The sequence below is a fragment of the Papio anubis genome, chromosome 10 (assembly GCF_008728515.1).
Source record: "Papio anubis isolate 15944 chromosome 10, Panubis1.0, whole genome shotgun sequence".
Lineage (NCBI taxonomy): Eukaryota > Metazoa > Chordata > Mammalia > Primates > Cercopithecidae > Papio > Papio anubis.
Genome location: NC_044985.1, coordinates 32753273 through 32780375, shown reverse-complemented (window position 1 = coordinate 32780375; position 27103 = coordinate 32753273). Strand labels below are relative to the sequence as shown.

Genomic DNA, 27103 nt, shown 5'->3' with positions numbered 1-27103 from the left:
AAAGGACAGATTTACAAATAAATGAAATGCACTACTGGGGAAGGGCAAAGTACAGTGATGCTTAGGGGGAAGGGGCTGCTTCCACCTGGCTGGCAGGAGGGGGAGAGAGTGGCTGATTAGAAAAAGTGTCAGAGGAAGTATTGTGGGCTGAGAGTCTAAAGGCGAATGGATGCCCTTCCAAAGCTCACAGGCCATGCAGGTAAGCTTTGAGGATAGTTACCCCAGGCATGTGGGTTGATGTGAGCAGCTGAGGGAAAAGGGATGGGCATTGAGCAGCCTAATCTTCTTGAGGGGGAACAGAAGCACAGATAAAATATGGGGTGAGGGGTAAGGCTAGAGAGTACGCAGGCCTGCAGTATGGAGGGCCTTGAATGCCCCTACTGAAGCATCTGGTGTTTCCAACCTGAGGGCACAGGGAAACCTCTGAAGGGTCTGCACCTTCCCAAGATTAATCAGCCAGACAACAGTGCAGAGAACTAAGCACTACTGGGCCTTATCTGGATGCCTGCCATGGACTAGCCACTGGGCTCAGCACACAACGGCCCTAGACAGTGGAGAGTGTTGTTATCTCTATTCTACAGGTGAGAAAACTGGAACGCAGCGTGGTTTAGGAATTTGCCCAAGTTATCACAGCTAAGAAGCGGCAGAGCTCAGAGCTCAGAGTTCATCCTGGCTATCTGACTTACCCCCAGGTTCGGTGCTGTGAAGACACTATGATGAATCTCAAATAGTTTTCTCCCGAGTTCTCTATGATATTTACAAACAATCTCAAACTCAATTACTCAATTCCTACTAAAAGGAACTTGGTCGACGTGCAGCAAATGGGTTACACAGAGAGCTTTCTCAGCCACAAAATTAGAACTTTATGAAAAAAACCTGGGGGACAGTAAGGTGGGACTGGATCTGTCAAGGGGCTTATTTTTTTTAACTCAAGAGAAACCACTAGAGAGTAGGCAGTTTGTTTTTGCTTTTTTAAATAAGTAGACACAGGTGGGAAACATGAGGTAAGGACTAAAGGGAAATCAAAGGTGGGGGGAGGTTTCCAACTGTGAATGGGAAGAAGAGCTGAGAACAGAAAACATCATTAATAGTGGAGTGGGGCTAGACAAGCACAGGTGAGGGCAGAGGGAAGCCTCCAGTGATACGCAAGTTATTTACGGAAATGCAGAAACTGACATTTATGGAGTCTTGATTTCAGGCAGGGAAAGGGGGGAAAAAAACCTTCAGTCAAGATACATTTACTAAGCAACTACACAACTACAGTAAAGGAGACAAAATTTTAAATAAAAAAAAGAAAAAGAAAAAGCTACGTGGGAAGATATACACACGCACACACACACACAAACATCTTATGCATGATCACAAAGGAACAGCTAACATAGTTTAGAGCTAAAGGAAACACGAGCTTTGCCTTTGAGGATAGTTAGAAATATCAGAAATAAGATGAAAACAGTGGGTATTCCAACCAGGAGAATGGGGTGAACAAATGCCTAAGAAATGGGAATGCAAGAAGGGTTTTCAGAGGATAGCCAGAAGAGGGCACTAATTTGTGGAGGCAAAGCTAAGTTGACATGAGGAAGGTCACCAAGGGAATAGGAGACATAGGGGGTAATCAGCACCTATTGAGCATTTTCTCTGTGCCAGACACTGTCTCACCACTTCATTTCATTTTGTCCAGATGACCCTATGAGATAAGTAATTATTATATGCACTTTCAATACAAGAAAACTCATGCCCAGGAAAGCTAAGCAACTTGAATAAAAAAATAAAAAAATTTTAAAAAATGAGTTTTTTTGAGCTAGTGAATCTATACTTGGTTTTATCTCGCTCTTCCTGCTACCTCTATCCACCCCATTCACTGCCTGTGTGCCCACTGTGAATAGTGAGTGGCCTCAGTGACATATGCCAGATTATAGCTCTCTATGATGTTCACTCAGTCCATGATTTCACAGGGTACATGTAAAGGAAACCACTAACCCATTTCAGGTGATATAAACACCTCTGAATTTAGGGCACAGAGGAATGAAGAACTGATACATCCTGACACCACTAGATTAGAATGCACTTAGACAAAGTGACTAAATCGACTTACTTTGGTTTACAATGTTACTGCTTTTAGATGGAAATGCAAAATGGTACAACCACTTTAGAAAACAGTTTGGCAGTTTCTTATAGAGTTAACCATATGGTTACTTTACAGCCCAGCAATCCCATTCCTGTATATTTACCCAAGAGAAATAAAAATGTATACTCACACGGAACCTATATGCAAATGTTTATAGCAGCTTTATTCATAATCATACCAAACTGGAAGTAATCCAAATATCCTTCGACAACTGAATAGATAAATAAACTATGGAATACAACTAAGCAAACAAAGAGATGAATTAATGATACACATACATAAATAAATCTCAAAGAATTTTTAACTGATAGAACCAAGACTGAAAAAGATACTTAATGTATAATTCCATTTTATGACAATCCGTAAAATTATACAATCTGTAAAATCTATAAAATTATAGACAGGAAGACAGATAAGTTGTTGCAAGAGAAGCATACGGGCTTTTATTTTATTTATTTTTTGGAGTGATAAAACTGTTTTGAATCTTGATAATGGTGGTGTGTGGTAGGCAGAATAATGGCCCCAAAAGACATCCATACCCTAATCCCTGGAATTTGTGAATATATTAGTGTTACATGGTAAATGGAACTTTACAAATGCAATTTCAGATACAATTAAGGTTGCTCATCAGATGACCTTAAAGGAGGAAGATTATCTCAGATAATGGGGTGGGGAGCTCAAGGAAGGAAGAAGAAGAGTCAGAGACATGCATGCCTGAAAGAGAGGACCTTGAACCGCCGTTGCTGGCTTTGAAGATGGAGGAAGGGGAGCAAGTAGCTATGACCTGAGAGCGGCCTCTAGAAGCTGAGAACAGCCCCCAACCACAGTTAGCAAGGAGATGGGTCCCTCAGTCCTACAACCACAGGAAACTGAAATCTGCCACCAATCTGGTGAGCAAAGAAATGGATCCTTCCCTAGACCCTCCAGAAAAAAAACATAGCACTGCTAATATCTTCATTGTGGCTTTATAAGACTCTAAACATCAGCCCACCTAGCCCACCTGCTGGATTTCTAACCTATAAAAACTGTGACATAAAATAAATGTGTTGTTTCAAGCCTTTTATGTTTATAGTAACTTGTTACGGCAGCAACAAAAAAACGAATTAAAACAAGATAGTTACAAATCTCTATGTATTTGCCCAAAGCATAGAAGTATACACCAAAAAAGTAGTATTACTGGCTGGGCGGAGTGGCTCATGCCTATAATCCCAGCACTTTGGGAGGCTGAGTCAGGTGGATCACTCAAAGTCAGGAGTTCAAGACCAGCCTGGCCAACATGGTGAAACCCATCTCTACTAAAAATACAAAAATTAGCTGAGTGTGGTGGCACATGCCTGTAGTCCCAGCTACTTGGGAGGCTGAGGCAGGAGAATTGCTTGAACCCAGGAGGCAGAGGTTGCAATGAGCCAGGATCATACCACTGCACTCCAGCCTGGGTGACAGAGCAAGACTCAGTCTCAAAGAAAAAAAAGTGGTATTACTGTGTGTAAATTTGAAAGAAAAAAAAATTGTTTTAATGTTATTGCTTTGGAAGACCATTACTGTGGAAAAAGGAAAAGTTTTAAGGTGTAGCCATATTTCTTCACTTAATCTCTAAAATCCTAACTCAGGCTTGGATTTGGTCTCCGTCCAGGCCTCTTCCCCATCCATCCACTGCCAAGAAAGAATCTAAGCTTCTGAAGACTGGGGCCACTTTCCAGCTCAGGGTTTGTGGCTGATGTTTTGCTCTGGCTCTTAGGCCATAACTTATGTTCCCTCAGGAGGAAGCACTCATCTTTAACAACACCTGCTTTCTCAGGACTGCAAACAAGAGAAAAGCCCAATAAGAGGAAAGTGAAGTGTCAAAGTCCGTTTCAAAGAACTTTACTGAGAACACACCAAGTCAGAGAGCTTCCATCAATACAGTTGCTTCAAAACCAATAGGCAGAGCCCAAAGTAATGGATGACTCACCAGGATTTTTAGCAGTTAATGGAGTACTCTGAGAAATGCTGTAAATCCAAATATTTTTGCTGAAAAATTAATGTGTTATGGGAGGGAGCCTCTTTTCTAATCACTTACCCACCCCCACCCTCCACTTCTAGCTCACCATCAGTATCTCTAACTCTTCTAATTTTTGCCAAAGCTGAATGCAGTTCTTTCCCAATTTTCTTATATCTTTTTAAGTATTATATACACTATCTTACCAGGCCCACTCAGAGAAACAGCACTTATCTTTAAAAGTATTTTTTAACTACTCCCCACAGCCTACAGCCAATAAAAACGCTATAAACTATGTTAAATATACCAAAGTAAAGATTTCCAGAATTCACAAAGAGATCAATAAATATTTACTAAGTGCCTTCTATGGACAAAGCCTTGGGAAGTATAAAGGAGCAAAACATGCATGGCTCTTGTCTCTAAACATGGCTTACAATGTCATTAGACATATGACCAAAGCTAATAGTAATCCAAGGCTAAAAACTTAGGAGATCATACGCAGAACAAATGCTATAGGAGTTCAAAGTGGGGAGAGATTGTGGCTGGTGTGGTCAGGGAAAGATAGCCTTGCACAAAGCTGAAAAACTGCAGGAGTGATGGAGAACATTTCTCCCAGACAGGACATTTTCATAAAAAAGAAATCTAGAAACTCCACTTGTCAAGTCTCTTTCTTGGAATGTATCTCCATAACAAACAGAACTTTAAGGGAAAAAGTGACCCCAGTTTCAAAAACACAAAGAATTTCTAGGATTCTGCATTTGGACTAACAGATAAGTCCACCAAAATTAATTCTTTACTTGTCTCTGTTTGAAGGTGACATATTTCTGGATGATCTGGGCTTGTTTGGTCATCCCCAGCCTGTGCCCCTAGAACTAAGGAAGGTTGTGTACATCTCAGACAGTTTTCACCTGCAACTGAGCCATGTCAGTCGGTTCCAACTGAATTGACTTGGGACCATTCTACTCATTGTATATGGCATGATACAGACTGCCAGAACCCTCATTTCCTTTAGTGCCACATTATCACTTAGGAACGGGAAGGATCCTGGCACATGCCAACCCAACTCCCAACACCCTTTAGTATCTGGCAGTCTTCTATTCTGTACATGCGCTCACCAAAAGATACGTAAACGAACGTTCATAGCAGCACTAGCCATATTAGCCCCAAACTGGAAACTATCCAAATATCCATCAACAGTCAGTAGACAAATTATAGAATATTCATATCATGGAATACTACAAAACAATGAGGATGAATTTGACAAGCATAACACTTAATCCCAAGAAACCACACACAAAAGAGAACATACTCTATGATTTTACAGAATATAAAGTTAAAAAGAAACAAACAAAACTAATAGCATCAGAAGTCAGAATCGTGGTTACCCCGAGGCAGGGGGAGTTAGGGACTGGAAGGGCCACAAGGGGGATTTCTGAGGTCCTGAAATGTCTGTTTCCTAGTCTGTGAGGTGGTTACAGGGAGCATTTACTTTATGAAAAGTCATCAAGCTGTATACTTATGATAACACTTTTCTATACGAATGCTTCATTTCAATAAAAAGTTTACCTTAGAAAAACTGAAAACTGTTGTATTAAAGGATTATAGTAGGATGAGCAAAAATTACTTTATACTTGAAAAGCAATGTGTATATTCACATCCACGATTTTTATTTAAGCTTCTTATTTAATATGGTGACTTGGTTTTATTTAGCCACTAATATATGTATATTTAGATAAGGAAATATATACTCAACAACATCATAATATTAAAGAAAGATAATTCTAAAATTAAGGATCTCTGCCTTGCATACAGGTCAAGGAAGACGATTTATTACTTCACTTCATTGGTTCTGGGAGAAGAGGAAGAGAGGAGAAGGGAGGGGGAGAGGGGAAAGGGGATGGGGAAGGAGGGAAGAGGGGAAAAGAAAAACTTCTTCAGGCTCTTCAAAACCTCTGGGAAAAAAATAGGGTCGCCAGAACATGTTCCAGTACTGCACAATTATTTGTTTAAAAATTGTTACAAGTCAAGGGGCAGGGACTAGATGTCCCCAGTAACTCCCACTCTATCTAAACCAGTCTGGCTCAGAAAGTAGCAGATCAGGCTGTAGGCAGATCCTGACTGACAGCTGTAAACCAAATAAGTCACTATCTGCCCCAGGTACTGCCCATGTATATGTCACTAACACTCATCTGCCATTAACTGCAGAATTTCCTTCCTCATCAATAATCGTAGCTTATATCTTCTCTGTAAGTGTAACACTAAACAGAGAGAAAACCCCGCTTTCCCGCCCTCATAGGTCAGCTCGCAGAATGATCACCCATCCACAGCGTTTGGAGGTCAGACTTTCCTGATGACTGTGAAAATGGGGAGGGGAGAAGAGGTCGTTAACGGGAGCAGCCTTTTAAAGCGAGGTACAGGTTAAAGCTCTGAGGCCAGAGCCTTGCCTAGGCTCCTTTAGCGTGGAGAGCTCCCGCCTTACGGGTACAGCCGGCACCTGCTGGTCCCCAGGGCCTTTCGCAGGGACTGCGGCAGACAACCTTGGCAAAGATGCTGGGGACCGCCCGGGCTGGAAAACGTCGGCCTCAAGTGTTTGAGAAAGGCCAGGCGGACTCCTGCAATACCCTCGGTAAATTGTCACCTGTCAATCACTTGACCTAAATACACCAGCCACTGGGGGAAGGGGAGGAGGGGGTTCGTCGGAGCATGCTCAGTGATCAGGATGACATCACTTAATCAATGCTGGGGACGGGAAGGCTGCATCAGCAGCCTGGAGCAGACTGCCAGGAACGTGTCAGCGGGCGGGAGGCTACCATTAACTCGATCCCTCCCCACGCGGCTCGCATACAAAGGGGGTACCATCAGCCACACACGCTACGGACAGCGGGCGGGGAACGGGCGGGGGACCGTGCTGGTTTATTTCATCTGACAGATTCCTTTAAGAACTAAAATTCACTGGTGTTCCCTCCCCCCACCAGCAGCCCCTGCTCCAGAGAGGGAGCTAAGTAGGGGGAGGGGGTCAGGGAGAAAAGGTGGGGAAGGGAGATAGACGGGGGGGCGGGGGGAGGTCCAAGCCGCACGAAGTAACTTCTGCTCTTGGCACAGAGGTCTATCTGGCTGCGCTCTGAGCCCCCTCGCCCCACAGATGTGGACACAGCCTCCTCTCCACCTAGAGTGAGGCGCATCCAAAGGGTCTGCAGACATGGGAGGGAGGTCAGCCCAGAGGGGAGGGATCAAGCTGGGACTCCCCATCCAGGGCAGCCAAGCGTGAGAGGAAGCGGGAGACACACCAGGCCTCCAGGGGACACCGAGGCCACCAGTACTCCCCCAACCCTCCGCCTTCCGCGCGTGGAGCAAGGTGAAACACCGCGGGGAGCCGCGTCTACACTGCCGCGGGAGCTCCGAGACGCGGCTAGAAATTTTCCTGTACCTTTTTTTCTTTCTTTTTTGTTAAGATCGTGAGAAGAAGAGGCAAGGCGTTTGGTAAATCGAATTGATTGATGCCCAGAAGCATTTGCGGGTTGCAGAGCTCACACTTTAAAGGGGGCCTGGGCACCCGGTCTGAGGGTCACCCGAACACACTACCCACGAGGCGAGGCGAGCGTGGGGAACAATGGGCCCACCCGGGCCCCCACCCTGCGAACAATGGCGGCGCCGAGCCCGTCCTCGCCCCCCACCCCCACCCCCGCCACCCCCGCCCGGCCAGCCGCCCCCGGCCGCCTCTCCACCCGCCCGGGAGGGAACCATAGGGCGGGGGGGCGAGGGGTCTCTAGTCAGGTCCACCCGAGAGGCCAACCCCGCGGGAATGTCCGAGGGGGCGGCCTCAACACCTCCACTGCGTCTGGGGCATTGGGGCGCCGAGCTGCGGCGCGGAGCAGTAGGGGAGGCAGACGCCCCAGCCACTTACCCCGATCACCACGGTCTCATCGCCTTTAAATTTGGGGATGAATTTGTCTCCGCGGAGGATCTCCGCTTCGTTGAGGGGCCGGAACCGGCACATCACTTTGATGCTGCATTCGGCTGGATCCGCCATCTCGGCCGGCGGTAGGGAGGGGGCGCGGGGATGGGTGGGGGGTCGGGGCCGGGAACGACGAGGGAGGAGGCCGCGAGCCGCACCGCCCACAGCTAGGCCGCCTCCTGCAGCCTCCGACGATGATTCTCAGCAGGTCATCGCGAGCCCGGCCGGCTGGGCAGCCCCGGCCGCTCCGAGCCCGGGAAGGTGGGCAGCCTCTCCGCTCCGACCCCTCCGGTTGCAGACCGGCCTGCCCTGGCCCTGCCCCGCCCCTGCCCAGCGCCCCCCGGCCCACCTGCCCGCGACCACGCGGCGGGCGGAGGAGGCGATGCGCAGGGAGCGAGACTCGCCGGGCTCAGACCTCCCGGGCTCCTGCGCGCTCAGCCATCCTGCATCAGCACCAGCGCTCTCTGCCGCCTTGCGACCCGCCCCTCCGCCCCGCCCTCCCCTGGCCCGCCCCGGGACGGTGACGTCACTGTCGAGGTCCGCCCGGCCCCCGCCCGACTCCGAACGCTGTGCATCCCGGGACTTGTAGTCACTCTACCTGCCGGGGGAAGGACAGGACGCGACCTCCAAGAGCCTGCAAGTCCGATGTGGCTGCCCAAGTCAGGAACAGGATGGAGGTCATATCCAATACTTCCGGTTAAAATCGCTAGATAACTAGGTCTGGATCATCCTGCTCCCAAGAGAAAATCACTTGGGAAACATCTCCCAATAGCCCCTGGGTTTCATTCTTCAACTTCTACCACTAGATAAGGATGGATGTTTGTTCAGAGTTTGGGTTTGATTGGCCTTGGTTTAGGTTGGCGTCTAGGGCTAAACTAATCAACCAGAATCAGGGACTTTGTAAGATTATGGAGGAATCCCCTGATGGGAAGCTTCCCAAAAGAAGAGGGATGGTATTCCCAGACATGGTGCTGGGCTGGCAGAACAACTGGGTGTCCGCTCTATTTTTCCAGGACTTCCTTTTCCTTTAAGACCCGGTTCAACCCTCCTTCCGCAGAGAGATTTTCCCAGCTCACTAAACACCTATAAAGAGTTGGTGGCCCTCCTTGATGTTCCCCTAATCTCTTGTGCCTGTCTCTAGCACTGCACTTGTGTGGTGATATCTGCTTAATATCTTTGTGTCTGTAGCATCTAGCACGTAGTGGGCAGCATACTGAATAAGGATTCTACCCTAGGAAGAAGCAATGCCTGAGTGTGAATCCCACCTCAGCCACTTACTAGACGTATGACCCACGGCAAGGTATTTAATTTCCTTAAGACTCAGTTTCCTCATCTCTGTCCTTGGAATAATATCATCTTGTGATTTCTGAGGGAATTAAAAGAAACGATGCTTTTAAAGCACCTGGCGTGGTGCCTGACATGTATATAGTATAAGCTCTTGAAAGTTAGATGTTAGGCCGGGCGCGGTGGCTCAAGCCTGTAATCCCAGCACTTTGGGAGGCCGAGACGGGTGGATCACGAGGTCAGGAGATCGAGACCATCCTGGCTAACATGGTGAAACCCCGTCTCTACTAAAAAAATACAAAAAACTAGCCGGGCGTGGTGGCGGGTGCCTGTAGTCCCAGCTACTTGGGAGGCTGAGGCAGGAGAATGGCGTGAACCCGGGAGGCGGAGCTTGCAGTGAGCCGAGATCCGGCCATTGCACTCCAGCCTGGGCGGCAGAGCAAGACTCCGTCTCAAAAAAAATAAAAAAATAAAAAAAAAAAAAAGAAAGTTAGATGTTATTGGGTGCTGAACAAATGATCATAAAACAAATAAGTTAGTTAATTTTAGGAACACATCTGTTGCTTAAATTCAGGTAATACCTGAAAATACAAGTGTTCTCTGCCTAGCTGACAGGACAGACCTACTAAAATCAACTTTGATAAACCCTTGTTAAGTAGTACGAGTTTTATTTCCTTTCCTCATATGCAGTGGAAGTAGATTAAAAAGCACCACCTTCTCATCTGTTTTTAAATTAAGTAATTCTCAGGCTCTGGCTCAGAGACCCTTCATCTTAAATAGTCAACTTCATAATATACTGGAGAGGACAATCCAATTCTCAGTTTCCCTGAGCCCACCAGAAGATGCCCAGAACCTTGCATACACTGATTTATCTGAGGAGATCAGGATTATGTCAAGTGGACAGAGACGTGTCTGTGTGTCACTGTGTTCAGTCATCATTCATTCGTTCATCTGTTCATCCATCAGCTATTAACTAAGCAAATGGCATTTGCTGTCATTCTGTAAATTTAGATTTATTAAGTGAATCCTTTTCAAGGGAGATACCACAGGGCCTCTCATTTGAAGAGAAGTTGCAAAATAAGTTATTGCCCTCAGGCAGCTTAGAAACTAGTGGGAGTACAGAGGATGAAGTTCTCAGTGATGTCTGAGAAGGCTTAATATAGGAAATGGGCTAAGTAGGATTCAAAACAATTGAAAAGGGACACCAAAAGATAGGTAACAGGCCGGGCGCCGTGGCTTATGCGTGTTAATCCCAGCACTTTGGGAGGCTGAGATGGGTGGATCACTTGAGGTCAGGAGTTTGAGACCAGCCTGACCAACCTGGTGAAACCCGGTCTCTACTCAAAATACAAAAATTAGCCGGCCATGGTGGCATGTGCCTGTAATTCCAGCTAATCTGGAGACTGAGGCAGAAGAATCGCTTGAACCCAGGAGGCAGAGATTGCAGAGAGCCAGGATTGTGCCTCTGCACTCCAGCCTGGGTGACAGAGTCAGTCTCCATCTCAGGGGAAAAAAAAAAAAAAAAGATAGTTAACAGAAGAAAAAAAAGATAAATTTAACTACATAAAAATTAAAACTTTTGCACATCAAAGGATGCTATCAACAGAGTGAGAAGGCAACCCATGAAATGGGAAAAATATTTACGAATAATACATCTGATAAGGAGTTAATATACAAAATATATAAAGAATACCTATAACTCACAACCAAAAAAAAATTTTTTTAAATGGGCAAAGGATGATGAGCTGGGCTGGATTCCATCCTGGTAGCCAAGACTAATTCTCCCTCGAGTTCTTGGGAGATGGGCCTTTGGCAAGAAGGCTGGTGTTAGTGAAGCGTGCCCGACACCACAGAAAAACCTACTTTTAAGGAAATGTAGCATCCATTGTGAACATGGAAAATTAAAGATAATTCACCATGCCTGTTGTGGCTTCAGTTCCTAAAGAACTCTACCTCAGTTCTTCACTAAAAGACCTCAATAAGAAGACAGAAGTTAAACCAGAGAAAATAAGCACTAAGAGGATTACTTCCATTCAATACTTGGACCTGCAAACATCAAAAAAGCCATTGAAGAAGCTGAAAGACTCTCTGAAAGCCTTAAACTGAGATATAAAGAAGCTGAAGTCTGGAAAAAACTTGAGGAAAAGGACAAACAGGAGGAAGCACAGTGTCTACAACAGAAAAGCCAGGAAACAGGAAGAGAGAATGGTGGCACATTGGCTAAAGGTTCTTTGGAGAATGTATTGGATTCCAAAGAGCAATGGTGAAAAGAATGAAAAATGTGAGACCAAAGAGAAAGGAGCAATCACAGCAAAGGAACTATACACAATGATGACGGATAAAAACATCAGCTTGATTATAATGGATGCTTAAAGAATGCAGGATTATCAGGATTCCTGTGTTTTACATTCCCTCAGCATTCCTGAAGAAGCCATCAGTCCAGGGTGGGTTACTGTGTAGTAAAGTAGTAAACTATGTAGTAAGCAGTGAACTGTGGACCTTAGTAAATGTTACCACTTAGCATTCAAGCTAAAGGTGATAAAGTAGTCTTTTCCTGTTAACCTTTTAAATGTTTGCCTCTTTTTTGGGGGAGGGGGGAGGGAAAAGGGGAGGTGCATTTTGGGAGCAGAGGTTTAATAGGCAAAAGAAAGAGAAAGGAGAACAGCTGTCTCATTTTCCAGAGTGAGAGGTGCCCAAATGGGACTTCCCTAAATCTTTGCTTCTTAAAGACACACCTTACCCTTTTTGAAGGTTGAAGTTACGGATTTCCTAACTTTTGATTTGGCTGTTTTCTCCTATTTGTGGTATTTAGAATCTTATCAAAAGAGAAATGAAGTTGCCTTTTCCCTTTCTCCCCAGGTGTTTGTTGACGGATTTTTCCTATTATTTTCTGTTTATAAGCATTGAATGATATGTACCAAATTGACTAAAATTGTGAACTAATTGAATTGTTTTACATATTGCAATTCCCTATATTATCTGTGACACAAAAGTATCCAAATTCTGTATGTGTGCTTAAGTTAAAAGAGTACAGTCTGTGATGCCAGATTCTATTCAAATAACTGTCACTGACTAGCTGCATTATTTCTAGCTAGTGACCTAACATTTCTAAATTCATGTTTCCATCTGTAAAATGGGGATAATTGTAGAACCTATCATCTTACAGAGGTTTCAGGAGACTTCAATGAGAAACGTTATATACACATGCACACTTTAGCACAGGTCCTGGCATGAGTAAGGACTTGATTTAAAAATTTTTCTTTCTTTTTTGGTAAAAAGGCCTTTAACCTATGAAATAATTTAAAGTGACTTGCATGGGTATGTTGTACATTAGAAATCATGACAGTGGCAGAGCTAAACCTCCAGATGCAGGGCTATTTTCACTATTTCGAGCATTCTTATACAGATCCTATTACCTCTCTGGGTCTTAGTTTAAAATTATATATTTTTTAAATTAGGTAATAAAATCTGTATAGTTCTTGGCATATTGCAGATGCTTGATAAATATTTGACCTGGGGCAGCCGGAGGTGGCAATTATGTAGCCGCAGCTATTTAAAAATCCTAGAGTTCTTAGGACAGGTGTAGTGACTGACTCCTGTAATCCCAGCATTTTGGGAGGCAAAGGAAAAAAGATCTCAAGAGTGAAAGGAGTTCCAGTACAAATGCCTAGCTAAGACTTGTGAGACCCCATCGCTACAAGAAAATACTCCTTTTGGGTGAAGGTTGCTACATGACTATGGGATCCATTTACTCAGATGAGAATCCAGGCAGGAGCAACTGCATTGACTCAGTCCTTCTGAGATTGTAGTAAGCTGAGATTCACTGAGATCCACCAGTGATTGAACCAGTGCAGTTGAGGCTGGAAGCTACACCACTGGAGACTGCTTAAGTCAACTATTTTAATAAATTGATTACTGGCTGTTAAAAAATAAAAAATGAGCAAAGGACTTAAAAAGACATTTTTTTCAAAAAAGATATACAAATAGCCAATAAGCACCATAAAAAGTATGCAATATCACTAATCATCAGGAAAATGCAAATCAAAATCACAATGAGATGCCACATCACACCCATTAGAATGGCTACTATCAAAAAAAAAAAAAAAAGGAAAGAAAGAAAAGAAAAGAAGTGTTGACCCAGACATAAAGAAATCAAAACTCTTGTGCATGGTTAATGGAATGTAAAATAGTACGACTCCTCTGAAAAACATTATGGTGGTTCCTCGAAAAATTTAAAATAGAATTTCCATATGATCCAGCAATTCTACTTCTAATACCCCCAAAAAGATTGAAATCAGGTACTCAAACAGGTATCTGTACACTTGTGTTCATAGCAGCAGTATTCACAATAGCCAAAAGATGGAAGCAACCCAAATGTCCATCAGTTGATGAATAGGTAAACAAAATATGTTGTATATATGCAATGGAATACCATTCAGCCCTAAAAAGAAGTTCTAACATGCTACAACAGAGATGAACCTTCAAGACATTATGCTAAGTGAAAGTAAGCCAGTCACAGATGGGCCAATGGTATATGATTCCACTTATATGAGGTACCTAGAGTAGTCAAGTTCATAGGGAAAGGAAGCAGAATGCTGGTTGCCAGGATACAGCGGGGAGGGGGAATGAGGAGTTATTATTTAATGGGTATGAAATTTCAATTCAGGAAGATGGAAAATGTTCTAGAGACAGATGATGGTGATGACTGCGTAACAATGTAATCATAGTTAAGGCCACTGAACCGTACACTTTAAAATGGTTAAAATGGTACATTTTATGTTGTATCTATTTTACCACAGTAAAAAAAAAAAAAAAAAAAAAAAGATAAAAAAGGAAGTAAAAAGCCGAAAAAAGGTGTTTTGGTCATTGAGATGATGAGTTCCCCACTTCTCCTCTTGTATAGGAAGAACGTGGTTTGGAGAGTTGTCCCAACATCCAAGAATGGGTCTTGATTAGCCTCAGTCAAATGTGACCACCCTATTCTTTTTCCCAATGATTGGTTCAGGGATGAGCAAGATAAATGTCAAGGAGACAAAAGAAAAAGTTTGCCAAATTTGTGGAAAGAAATTGTGTTACTCTGCCTTTCCATCTCCGGCTGGAGGGAAATATCCAGCTCCAATTGCTGTTGGAAATATTCTCTGACTTCTTGGAAAACTAGACCAGAGATGAAGCCAAAGATGCATATGACAAAACCATGAGGCCAAAAAACCTGGGTCCTTGGTGACATGATCAAGCCACTGGGATCCACCAAAACCAAAGCCCACTGTGCTCTACGCTTCTTGTTCATGAGTCAATAAATTTGCCTGTTCTTTAAATCTTGAAGGTGGAGGACAGCAAGAGTCACAGTGCAGGGATCGGGTTAAGTTTATGTGCCCAAAAACAGTGAGGAAACCTGAGTGACTAGAGTGGAATTAATAAGCAATTCAGTCAAAAGGCAATTTGGAATCCAATCATGCAAAAAACTTGATGGTCAAGCGAAGGGTTTTTATCATTGGACTAACCTGGAATCATCTTTGGACACAAAGCAAATCAAATAATTGTGGCAATTAGTTGGTGCTGTTGATCTTAGACTTTCTAGATCTGCATGGTCCAAGACAATAGCTACTAGCCACAAATAGCTATTGAGTACTTGAAATGGGACGAGTATGACTGAGAAACTGAATTTTTTCATTTTATTTCATTTAATTAATTAAAATTTAAATTTAGAAGCTGATACCTAATTCAGTTATTAGAAACTTTTAAGTGTGTTTGGAAAAACTTGATAAATCCACATTTTCAATTGTAAATTTTATAAAATCTAAACACAGATCAAATATTTCTAATAAAAATTTAATGTCCATAACAAAATGGGCTGTCAGTGACTTTGAAGACAGTGTGAAAATGACTGTAAAATATTTCATTGATAATTATTTTTATTGGTTACATGTTGAAATGGAAATGCTTTGGATATACTGGGTTGAATAAAATATATTAAATAATCGAATAAAACATCACCTGTGTTTCTTTTTCCTTTTTAAAATTGACTTCCAGAAACGTTTGAATTACATATGGAGCTCATGAGATATTTTTATTGAACAGCACTGATCTAGATGGCACTGTCAATTCAACATTTATTGTTCCATAAATAAGATCCAGAAAATGTACTGATGAGGAGTATTGTGTCTTGTGGATGATCCTGGACCCCTGGACTCTGGGAAAAGTGAAAAATGGAATCTAGTTTTGAGGATTTTCCCCCATGATAAAGTTTCCTTCAGTGAAGTCTCTGCACCCCTGTCTGTCAGTGGTGCTTGAAGGAATTACAGCCCAAGGCAGAGACAAAAACAGTCTTCGGCCCCATCAGCTCCTGGCTGAGATGGACATGGCGGCAGCACCAGCAGCAACAGCAGCATCATGTTGCAGGAGGACCAGAATCCCAGAGATGCAGCAGTGATAAGATCAGATAGAGTAACCATCCCACCACAAAGCTGAAAAAGGGTTTAGAATGCAACCACAGAGGAGAGGTGGGCTTCCCTTGGGAGGATGTGAGACCAACGCTTCTTCCCCCGAACATGTTAGAGGAAGATGATCCTGAAAGGGAAAGGGAAAGGGAAAGGCAAACCTGCTGTTATACAGAGAAAGTCCACGGGAGTCACCCAACTCTCCTGCTCAGCACTCTCCTCCACAAAGTCAGGCAGTCCTCAGCATGCTCCAGACACTCTACATGTGCTATCGACTCACACTCTAAAATGCCCTGTGGATTTCCTCTCACCTGTCTGCCTCTCTAAATCTTAACTATCCCTCAAGATTCTACCAAACTTTCTACAAAATCTTCCCGATTACAGAGGTTTCCATCTGGGGCAATGAGAACGTGCTGGAACTAGATAGAGGTGATGGTTGCATCATGTTGGGAATGTACTTAATGCCGCTGAATTGTGCACCTTAAGGTGGTTAAATGGTAAATTTTATGGTATGTGTATTTTACCACAATTTAAAAAAAATAGAATGTAAAGGAACCTTTCTGAACAGCTCTAGCCCATAGGGCTCTCTTTCTTCTCAAGTCGTCAGTCCCTCTGACTCAGCACCTGATGTCTGCCTGCCCTGCAATCACTTTCATATTGTCCGATACTCTTCTCTAGTTCTTTTCACCTCACAGTATTCTTCTTCATGCTGTGTGTGTGTGTGTGTGTGTGCGTGCGTGTGTGTGTGTGTGTCTTGCTTCTTTATGTTGTGGGTATCATATCTTATTTACATGCTTGATAAATACTTTCTGAATGATCAATCCATATCCATCACAATCATGATAATGGCAAAGACAAATGAATCAGTAACGAACCTGAAAGAAATGATGTCGCATCGCAGATGGAGCCTTTGGTTCAGGATCCTTTATTTTTCATTCCAGGTCAGCTGCTAACAAATGTTGTGACTTTGGAAAATGTACTCAACTTCTCTGAATATTTATTTTTTTACCCCATCTGTTGAAATGGTGCTAAAAATATTATCTACTCTGGATAAGTGAGAATGAAAAGAGAAATATTTGAGAAAATGCACTGGAAATAAAGTCTGGAAGAGGCTGTAAAGAGATTAAAAGAACCATTCCCCTACCCCCACCAAGAAAACATGAGAAAAGAAAACAAAAATTCTATATTAATATGAAATTACATGATTATTCCAAGGTCTGGCATAATGCCAGGCAGCAAGTAGCAACTCAATAAATCTTCCATACATTCATTTGTCATTCCATTGTTTTAACAAATGTGGATTCTCGGTTGCAGAAATGAATCCCTGAGGGTCTCAGTAAATGAACCATCTGCTTTGGGGAATGATGACGTCTTGCTACCTTGATTTGTGCTCATAGTTAAATTAACAGGTGTAGTAAGCTCTACAAGGAAGGCACCTACCTGCCCCCTCTCCTTCCTGACCTGCAAGGCCTCCTCGCAGCAAAGATTTGCAGGTCCTTCGAGAGTGGTTAATGAACTGGGAAAGTCACTAGACAGCGCAGGGTAAGGGTCTCAAACCTGAAGTTCCCAGCCATGATTTATTCAGCCGTCTCCACCAGTAACACTTCCTCAGCTCTAAAAGCTTCATTGTGAAGATGAAACACAAAATAGAGAATTACCTAGATCACTCAGGCAACAATGAACAGTCTTGAACTTGCTTGAACCTGGTAGAAATCAAGGCCAAAGCATGTGAATTTTTCCCACCCTTTTCTCCCCCTGAGTTATCAGACTCATTTTCCAAGCACTGTTTCCCTCTATTCAGCCCATTCCTGGAGAGCCATCTCTGTACCGGTCTCTACTGCCAGTAAGAAGTGTAAATTGAAGCAATTATCTGGATTGTTCAAGGGAAAAAAAGCCTCAGACATTCTTCTGCCTGAGTGATCTGGGTAATTGCTTCAATTTTCACATCAGCTCCCCATCTTCGGCAGCCTCTGGGATAGCCATTTAACTCAAACCCTGGGGTTTGCAGGTTACCATGTGGGTCTAATCATTTCTGATTGCCGGGGCCCAGTGCCATTCCTATAAGTACAAAAAAGATCTGACCCTAGTGAAGATTAAAAATCAAATGAGCAGATAAAAAATGTTTTTAAAGATGTTTTAAAAATCCCTTTAAAACTTGCAGAAATAATCTGTTGCCATGGAGTAGGAAATGTGGATGTCTCTCAAAAGTTGTCGCCTCAGTTCACAACGGCCAGATAACCGAGCCTCAGTGGGGAAGAAGTAAAGATTATCACATCCCTTTAGCATGACGTTAGCTGATCGGAAAGAAAAAGCCCTTTCTCTTCCAGGAGAGCTGAAACATTGACTGAGATTCATGTTACTAGATTAAACCTCCAGTTTAGTATTAATTCTCACCGAAAAAAAAGTCAGGGCTATGGAAAAATAAGATGGCAAACCATTGAGTCTAAGGAGGGAGATGAAAGGAGGGAGCTCTGTGTCCCGGTAGTAAGGTGAGGGCACCTGTGAATGCGCATTGGCAGTCTCAGGGCAGCATGCAGGCACCAGGCACTGGGCCCGGTGAGGAGCTGAGATACAGGAGGCAAAGGGCTTCAAAGTCCCCTGTCTGCCTCAGGGCTGACCCCGCATGACCTGCCTGTCAGCTATTACCTTGTCTTCCAGAAACTCTGTCTAACTCATTCATGCCCCATTTGGATACAGAATTCAACATTGGTAGCTCTTCTAAACATGCACTTGCAGGGATGTATTAAGAAGTCATGGCCGGGCGCAGTGGCTCACGCCTGTAATCCCAGCACTTTGGGAGGCCGAGACGGGCAGATCACGAGGTCAGGAGATCGAGACCATCCTGGCTAACCCGGTGAAACCCCGTCTCTACTAAAAAAAACACAAAAAACTAGCCGGGCGAGGTGGCAGCGCCTGTAGTCCCAGCTGCTCGGAGGCTGAGGAGCTTGGGAGAATGGCGTGAACCGAGGCTTGAGGAGCTTGCAGTGAGCTGAGATCTGGCCACTGCACTCCAGCCTGGGCGACAGAGCGAGACTCCGTCTCAAAAAAAAAAAACAAAAAAAATAAGAAGTCATGTAAACTTTACTAAAATGCACCGAGAAACACAGATGAGGGATTTCTACTGCACACCTGTAGTCTCCAGAGTCCCATCCCCATCATGCAGCCACAGAAGTCCCTTTCTCTCCTGACATTCCATGTGGCTCTTCTCTCCCACGACCTGACTTCCCCTGGACTCTTCCTCCCAGATGCAGACAGAGCCAGTCCATGTATCCCAGCTCTGTCCCAGGTTGCAGCCCCAAACCTATCACTGTGCTCAGCAAAACTAAAGGGTATCCTCTAGTCACCAGCTCCATCCTCCTCAGAAGTTGTGGGAAGGAAGAATGAATAGTAACGTTTTCCATTACCCACAATGGCAATACACAGCCGCATCCTCAGCAAATCAGTTCCTTGTATATATGTTCAATAAAGACACTTGAGACTTCCAAAGTTGATGGGGTTCCCTATAGAGATTTCCCTTTACTTTTTAAAGCAGTAAATGGAATGGGCTTTTCTTCAACAGAAGTGAAAGAAAAATACCCAAAGACTAGAAGAACTAAATGCTTGTATTAGTTATATATTGCCATGTAACAAATTACTCCAACACTTTGCAGCTTAAAACAACATTTGTTATTTCATATCAGGTCAGGAATCTGGGCATCATGTTTCTAGGTCCTGTGGCTCAGGTTCTCTCTCATGCCGCCAGGGCTGCTGTCATCTCCAGGCTCAGCAGGGGAAGGATCTGCTTCCAAGGTCACTCATGTGGTTGTTGGCAGGATTCAGTTCCTCACTGGGGTTTGGCCAGAAGCTGCCCTCCATTCTTCATCACATGGGCCTCATGCAGCTGTAGGCATCACCAGCAACAAGTAAGAAAGAGGGAAGAGTGGTAAATGGCCTTGATGAGCGAGCATCTGGAGGTATTCCAGTGGCTGAATGTGATTGGCGATTTGCAGCATCCTCGCATCCTCCAAGAGGTCAAAATGCAAATCTTCCTGAAAACCCTGCCCGGCAAGACCATCTCCCTGGAGGTGGAGCCCAGTGACATCCTCCAAAATGTGAAGGCCAAGATCCAGGATAAAGAAGGCATCCCCCACTGACCAGCAGAGTCTCATCTTTGTAGGCAAGCAGCTAGAAGATGGCTGCACTCTTTCTGACTACAACATTCAGAAAGAGTCAGCCCTGCACCTCTTCCTCCATCTGAGGGGTGGCTATTAATTCTTCAGTCTTGCATTTGTAGTGACCAGTGATGGCACTAGTCTGCACTAAAGCCATTTGCCCCAATTTAAGTTTATAAGTTACCAGTTTCGGTAATAGCTGAACCTGTTCAAAATGTTAATCAGGGTTTTGTTGCCTGGTTAAAAAAAAAAAAAAAAAAAAAAAGGGAATAAGACAGAAACCACAGTTCTTCATAGCTTAATCTCATCCATCATTTTTGCCATATTCCATTGATTAGAAGCAAGTCACTGGTCTAGCACACATTCGGAGGGAAAGGGTTACACAAGGGTATGAACAATAAGAGTCATGTATCATCCGGGGCATCTTAAAAAGCTGCCTGCCACAGCAGCCAATAAGTGAATTAGTTGTTCCTTCTGGATCACTTACACTGAAATAGAACAGAGAGTAGAGTCAAGGGATACAACTTTGGAAACAAAATAAACCCTTCCCTCAAAAAGCCTCAGTCTAGCTGGAAGATAAGCTATAGCAAAATTAAAAGAGAAATAACAGCCATTCTAAGCAAAAACCCAAGACAGCAACCATCAAAGTAAAAAAGCAATATATTATACCTCCTAAAAATATAAAGTTCTATACATCAAAAACTGTACGCAATAGCAAAATAAGACAATCAGTTAAGGAAGGTTTCTGCAACATGTGTGACAAAGAGTTGATACCTTTAACAAAGAATTATCGGCTGGGTGCGGTGGCTCATGCTTGTAATCCCAGCACTTTGGGAGGCTGAGGCAGGTGGATCACAAAGTCAGGAGATCGAGATCATCCTGACCAACATGGTGAAACCCCATCTCTACTAAAAATACAAAAATTACCTGGGCTTCGTGGCGCATGCCTGTAATCCCAGCTACTCTGGAGGCTGAGGCAGGAGAATCGCTTGAACCTGGGAGGCGGAGGTTGCAGTGAGCCGGGATCACCCCACTCCACTCCAGCCTGGTAACACAGCAAGACTCTGTCTCAAAAAAAAAAAAAAAAAAGAATTCTCACAAGAAAAATGACAGTTGTAAATTCACTGTAGAAAAACTAGCCAAGACCATTAAAACACAATACATAAAAGAATTATCCTGAAGTACATGAATAACTATTCAGCCTCATTAGTAACCAAAGGAATACCTATTCTATTGGCGAAGATTACAAAGAATAGTGCTTGATGTTCTAAAGTATACCAAGAAGGCAGCCTTCTCTTACCTTATGGTAGGGGCGTATGTTTGTAAAATTTTTCTGAGAGGGCAACATAAATCAAAATCCTGAAAAATATACAGGTGCAGACTTCTTGCCCAAAATGGCAAAGGGACAAGGTATGCAAGCACTTGTTCTCTCAAGGGTAAAGAAGTACAAAGTCGTGTGGTGACATCTGGGTAGTAAAACTGAAAAATCATGCCAAATCACTGAGAGCCTTAAACAGCAGGTCACAGTGTCTGGGTGGCCTTCAGCCAGCAGCGGGAAGTCACTAAAAGTTTGTACATAGAAGAGTACTCAGGTAAATGAAGATTACTAAGCACCAATGGGATTGGAAATTCAAGGACAGAATTGTAGAAACTCATCACTCTTTCCATGGGATCTCTGACTCTCCCCCTTTGACTCACTGTCCAACAAAGCCAAGCAGGTAGAGCTTCTTACTGATTGGAGACTTGAGTGAATAGCTCCAACCTTTTGAGCTCCTTTGATCTTTGACATTTGAGACCCATTGGCTTTCAAGCCAGAGACAGCACCTCCCACAGGGCATGGAACTGGTATACCACGAATGGCAGCAAGGGAGGGGCATAATCTGGGTGTGTTGGGTTATAAACAACAGAAATATACTTAGGCTAGCTAAAGCAAAAAACAGAGAGTATTTAATTATACTTCTTGAAGAAATAAGGTTGGACTACAGCTGAGCTCAGGAAAAAAAAAAAGACTGACAATTATCCCCTTGCAGAATTATCAGAGAGCATGTGCACTCTCTCTTTCTCTCTCAGTTTCAGTTTTACTTCTGGACTCTGATGGACTCAGCCCAGGTCAGGTGCCTCTGTTGGACAAAGGAACTCTGACCAAGAGCAAAATTGTGTCCAGCAATCATGGCTGTCGTAAGTACTCCTTTAACCAAATGAATTGGGCTGGGGGAGGGTGGGCAGGCAGGTCCAGAAAAGGGAAAACAACCACAGTGTTGCTATGAATGAAACTTGGGGATTAGTGGAGGCATGAAAGAGACCTCATCCTTTCCCCTGTGGAATTCTTCCCGAAACAGATGCTGATGCAGCAATGTTCAATACTGTGTGTCCTCCATATCACTCATTTCATATTCAATTCTACCAGAGCCAAATGCCCCTACTTTCTATTCCTCCCTGCCAATTCCCTACCTCCCAAAGACACACACAAATCACTTACTGACAGCCAGTAACATCCAGATCTCATAGAACATTAATATGGCCGTTGGCCAGCCTGCCACCAACAGCCTCTGCTTTGGAAGCCAGCTGACCACTTGGCCCCACTGCACTGCAGATGGCTTGGAACTCTGAACATGACTTTAGTTTTCCTTAAATGACCCATTCCCTTATTTATTTATTTATTTGTTTGTTTATTTATTTATTGAGACAAGGTCTCATCGCCCGGGGTGGAGTGAAGTGGCACAATCACAGCTCATTGTCTTGCCTCAGCCTCCCAGGTAGCTGGGACTACAGGCATGTGCCACCACACTTGGCTAAATTTTTTGTATCTTTTTTTTTTTTTTTTTTTTTTTGGAGATGGAGTCTTGCTCTGTCACCCAGGCTGGAGTGCAGTGGCAGGATTTTGGCTCACTGAAAGCTCTGCCTCCCGGGTTCACGCCATTCTCCTGCCTCAGCCTCCCAAGCAGCTGGGACTACAGGCACCTGCCACCATGCCCGGCTAATTTTTTGTATTTTTAGTAGAGACAGGGTTTCACCGTGGTCTCAATCTCCTGACCTCATGATCCACCCGCCTCGGCGTCCCAAAGTGCTGGGATTACAGGCATGAGCCACTGTGCCCAGCCTAATTTTTTGTACCTTTAGTAGAGATGGGTTTTCACCATGTTGGCCAGGCTGGTCTTGAACTCCTGGCCTCAAGTGATCTGCCTCCCAAAGTGCTGGGATTACAGGCTTGAGCCTCTGTGCCCAGCCTGACCCGTTCCCTTTTAAGAGAAGAGGGAGTAATTGAATTACCAATGAATTAATTGGATAAGACACTCTAACTCAGAAAAGAGATGAATTGGTATAAATAATACTTAAAAAGCCCAATCCTTTCATAAATAGTGAAGCTTCCAGATTCTGCTAATACAAGCATATACTTGTGGGCAGGGCCACAGCTTGAACCCACTTGGCAAACAATTCCCCAGCCCTGTTTGAAGGACTTATTACTCCTACAATACACAGATTGGCAACATTCAGCCTCTTCATTCAGGTTAGTGAAAACCAACTGTTTGTGCTGTTTCCTTGTCCATTTTTACTGGCATGCATCTGGGTACCTCAGCAAAATGCTAGCACCAGCCTCAAAACTTAAATCCTAGGTTCTGTTTTACTCTGTTTAATCCATGCCATAAGGACTCAGTTTACATATACAAGCATATATAAACACATCTCAAATAAATATCGTTTTAGTGTTTCCAAAAATGTATTCACTCATTTACTCATTAATTCCACAGATACCTATAAAGTGCCTACTAAGTACCAGACACATTCTAGATGCAGGGAATGCAACACTGACAAGACAGACATGGTCCAAGCCCTCATGTGGCTTTCATTCTACTGGAGGAGCTAAACAATGAACAAATAAGCACATGACATAGTATGTCAAGCAGCAATAAATGTCATGAAGAAAAGTAAAGAAAGGTGAAAGACTAGAGAGGATGGAAGGTAGCATTCTAGTTCAGGTGGTCAGGAATCAAAGGAAATTTGGAGATATGATTCAATCCTTAAACTCTAACAAAAGAAAGGTAGGAAAAAGGTATACATACATATACAAATTTTTTTGAGAAAGAAAAAGAAGGAACAGAGAAAGGATATTTGTTAGCTATTGTGGTGTAACGAACCACTCCAAAATTCAGTGTCCTGAAACAACCATTTTTTTGTTCTCACCAATTCATGGGTCAGCTGGGCAGTTCTGCTGAAGCAGCCCCGGCTAAGGTGACCTTGGCTGGGCTCACTCACATTTTAGGGGATCGGCTGGCCCGTCAGCTTGTTCTCAGATGGTCTTGGCTCTTCTCCACATGTCTCTCACATCACTCAATGAGGCTGGCCCAGGTGTGTTCTCATGGCAAGGTAGAGGTGCAGGAGTGAACAGGCCCAAGTGTTTAGGAGATCAAGTGGAAATGTGCATGTACCATTCACACCTCTGCTTTGCATTTGCTGACATTGCCCAAATCAAGGCACAAAGTTTTAGGGCAAAGAATGTTGTTATGGAGTAAATTATGTTCCCCCTCTAAAATTAATATGTTGAAGCCCTAATCTTCAAGCCATGGGAGATAATTGAGGTTAAATGAGTTAAGGGTAGGGCCCTAATCTAATAGGGCTGTGGCTTTATAAGAAGAAACCTCCCTCTCTCTCTCCCTGCCATGTGATTCAATACCAATTAATTCATTGGTAATTTAATTACTGCCTCTCCTCTTAAAAAGGAATGGGTCAGGCTGAGCATGCAGTGAGCTGGCACCATCTCGAAGCCAGGAAGAGGGCCCTCCCCAGAAACTAACCATGCTGGCACCTTGACCTTGGACTTCCAGCCTCCTGAACTATAAGAAGATAACTTCCTGCGGTTTAAGCCACCCAGTCCAAAATATTTTGTTATGTCAATTTGAGCAGACTAAGACAGGTATGGACTCATGGACACCATTTATAGGAGGCATCCATGAAACTATGTACCGAAGGAAGGAAGGAAGAAAGGAAGGAAGGAAGGAAGGAAGGAAGGAATGAAAAAGGAAGGAAGGAAGGAAAAACGAAGGGGTAGTGGGGAGGTGGTTGTGTGAAAGGTTCTGGTTCTGCCTGCAGTACTCTTTTCATAGTCTATTCTCTTCCTATCTCAAAATTTCATGCAAGCCTTAGTAATAGATTCTTTTTTTTTTTTTCCTTCCTTTTTTTTTGAGACTGAGTCTCATTCTGTTACCAGGCTGGAGTGCAGTGGTGTGATCTCAGCTCACTGCAACCTCTGCCTCCCGGGTTCAAGCAATTCTCCTGCCTCAGCCTCCCAAGTAGCTGGGATTATAGGCACATGCCACCACGCCCAGCTAATTTTTGTATTTCTAGTAGAGATGGGGTTTCACCATGTTGGCCAGGATGGTCTCAATCTCTTGATATCGTGATCCACCCACCTCGGACTCCCAAAGTGCTGGGATTACAGGCATGAGCCACCATGCCCAGCTAGATTTTTTTTAAATATGTCTTTTTTTTTTTTTTTAACTTTTAAGTTCAGGGGTACAGGTGCATGTAAACTTTAAAATTTAACTTTTAAATTCAGGGGTGCAGGTGCATAAGTAAACTTGTGCCATGGGCGTTTGTTGTACAGATTATTTCATCACCCAGGTGTTAAGCCTAGTACCCATACGTTATTTTTCCTGATTCTCTCCTTCCTCCCATTCTCCACCCTCTGAAATGCCCCAGTGTGTATTATTCCCCTCTATGTGTTCATGTGTTCTCATCATTTAGCTCCAATTTATAAGTGAGAATATGCAATGTTTGGTTTTCTGTTCCTGCATAACTTTGCTAAGGATAATGTCCTTCAGCTCCATCCGTGTTCCTGCAAAGGACATGATCTCATTCTTCTGTATGGTTGCATAGTATTCTATGGTATATATGTGCCACATTGTCTCTATTCAGTCTACCACTGATGAACATTTAGGTTGACTTAGGTCTTTAGTATTGTGAATAGTGCTGTGATGAACATACGTGAGGATGTGTCTTTATGATAGAATGATTGATATTCCTTTGGGTATATACCCAGTAATGGGATTGCTGCGTCAGATGGTATTTCTGCTTTTAGGCCTTTGAGGAATCACCACACTGTTTTCCACAATGGTTGAAGTAATTTACATTCCCACCAACAGTGTATAAGTGTTTCTTTTTTCTCCACAACCTCGCCAGCACCTGTTTTTTGTTTTTTGTTTTTACTACTTAATAATAGCCATTCTGACTGGCATGAGATGGTATCACATTATGGTCTTGACTTGCATTTCTCTAATGATTGGTGATGTTGAGCTTTTTTCATATACTTATTGGCCACATGTATCTTCTTTTGAGAAGTGTCAGTTCATGTTCTTTGCGCACTTTTCAATAGAATTTTTTTTTCCTTGTAAATTTGTTTAAGTTCCCTATAGATGCTGGATATTAGACCTTTATCAGATGCATAGTTTGCAAAAATTTTCTCCCATTCTGTAGGTTTTCTGTCTACTCTGTTGATAGTTTCTTTTGCTGTGCAGAAGCTCTCTAGTTTAATTAAATCCCATTTGTCTAATTTTTAGACAAAATTTTGGAGAATATTAGATCCCAATTTTTGCTTTTGTTGCAATTGCTTTTGGTGTCTTCATTATGAAATCTTTGCCTATTCCTGTGTCCAGAATGGTATTGCCTAGGTTGTCTTCCAGGGTTTTTATATATTTGGTTTTCACATTTAAGTCTTTAATCCATCTTGAGTTAATTTTTGTATATGATGTAAGGAAGGGGTCCAATTTCAATCTTCCACATATGGCAAGCCAGCTATCCCAGCTCCAATTATTGAATAGGGAGTGCTTTCCCCATTGCTTGTTTTTGTCAGATTTGTCGAATATCAGATAGTTGTAGGTGTGTGGCTTTAGTTCTGGGCTCTTTATTCCGTTCTATTAGTCTATATGTCAGTTTTCATACCAGTACCATGCTGTTTGGGTTACTGTAGCCCTGTAGCATAGTTTGAAGTCAGGTAACATGATATCTTTAGCTTTGTTCTTTTGCTTAGGACTTCCTTGGCTATTTAAGCTCTTTTTTGGTTGCATATGGATTTTTTAAATAGTTTTTTCTAGTTCTGTAAGGAATCTCAATGGTATTTTAAAAATAATAGCATTAAATCTATAAATTGCCTTGGGCAGTATGGACATTTTAACAATA

General features: G+C 43.3%; 1 protein-coding gene across 1 annotated transcript in view; it reads right to left on the bottom strand.

The window, feature by feature from the left end:
• Positions 1-8523, bottom strand: part of KIF5C (kinesin family member 5C) — a 152716-nt gene extending 144193 nt beyond the window's left edge. The window contains exon 1 of the mRNA XM_031651222.1: positions 8008-8523. Coding sequence (XP_031507082.1) covers positions 8008-8133 — 126 coding nt within the window. The 5' untranslated portion in view covers positions 8134-8523. The remainder of the gene's footprint in view (positions 1-8007) is intronic.
• Between the last annotated feature and the right edge of the window lie 18580 nt (positions 8524-27103).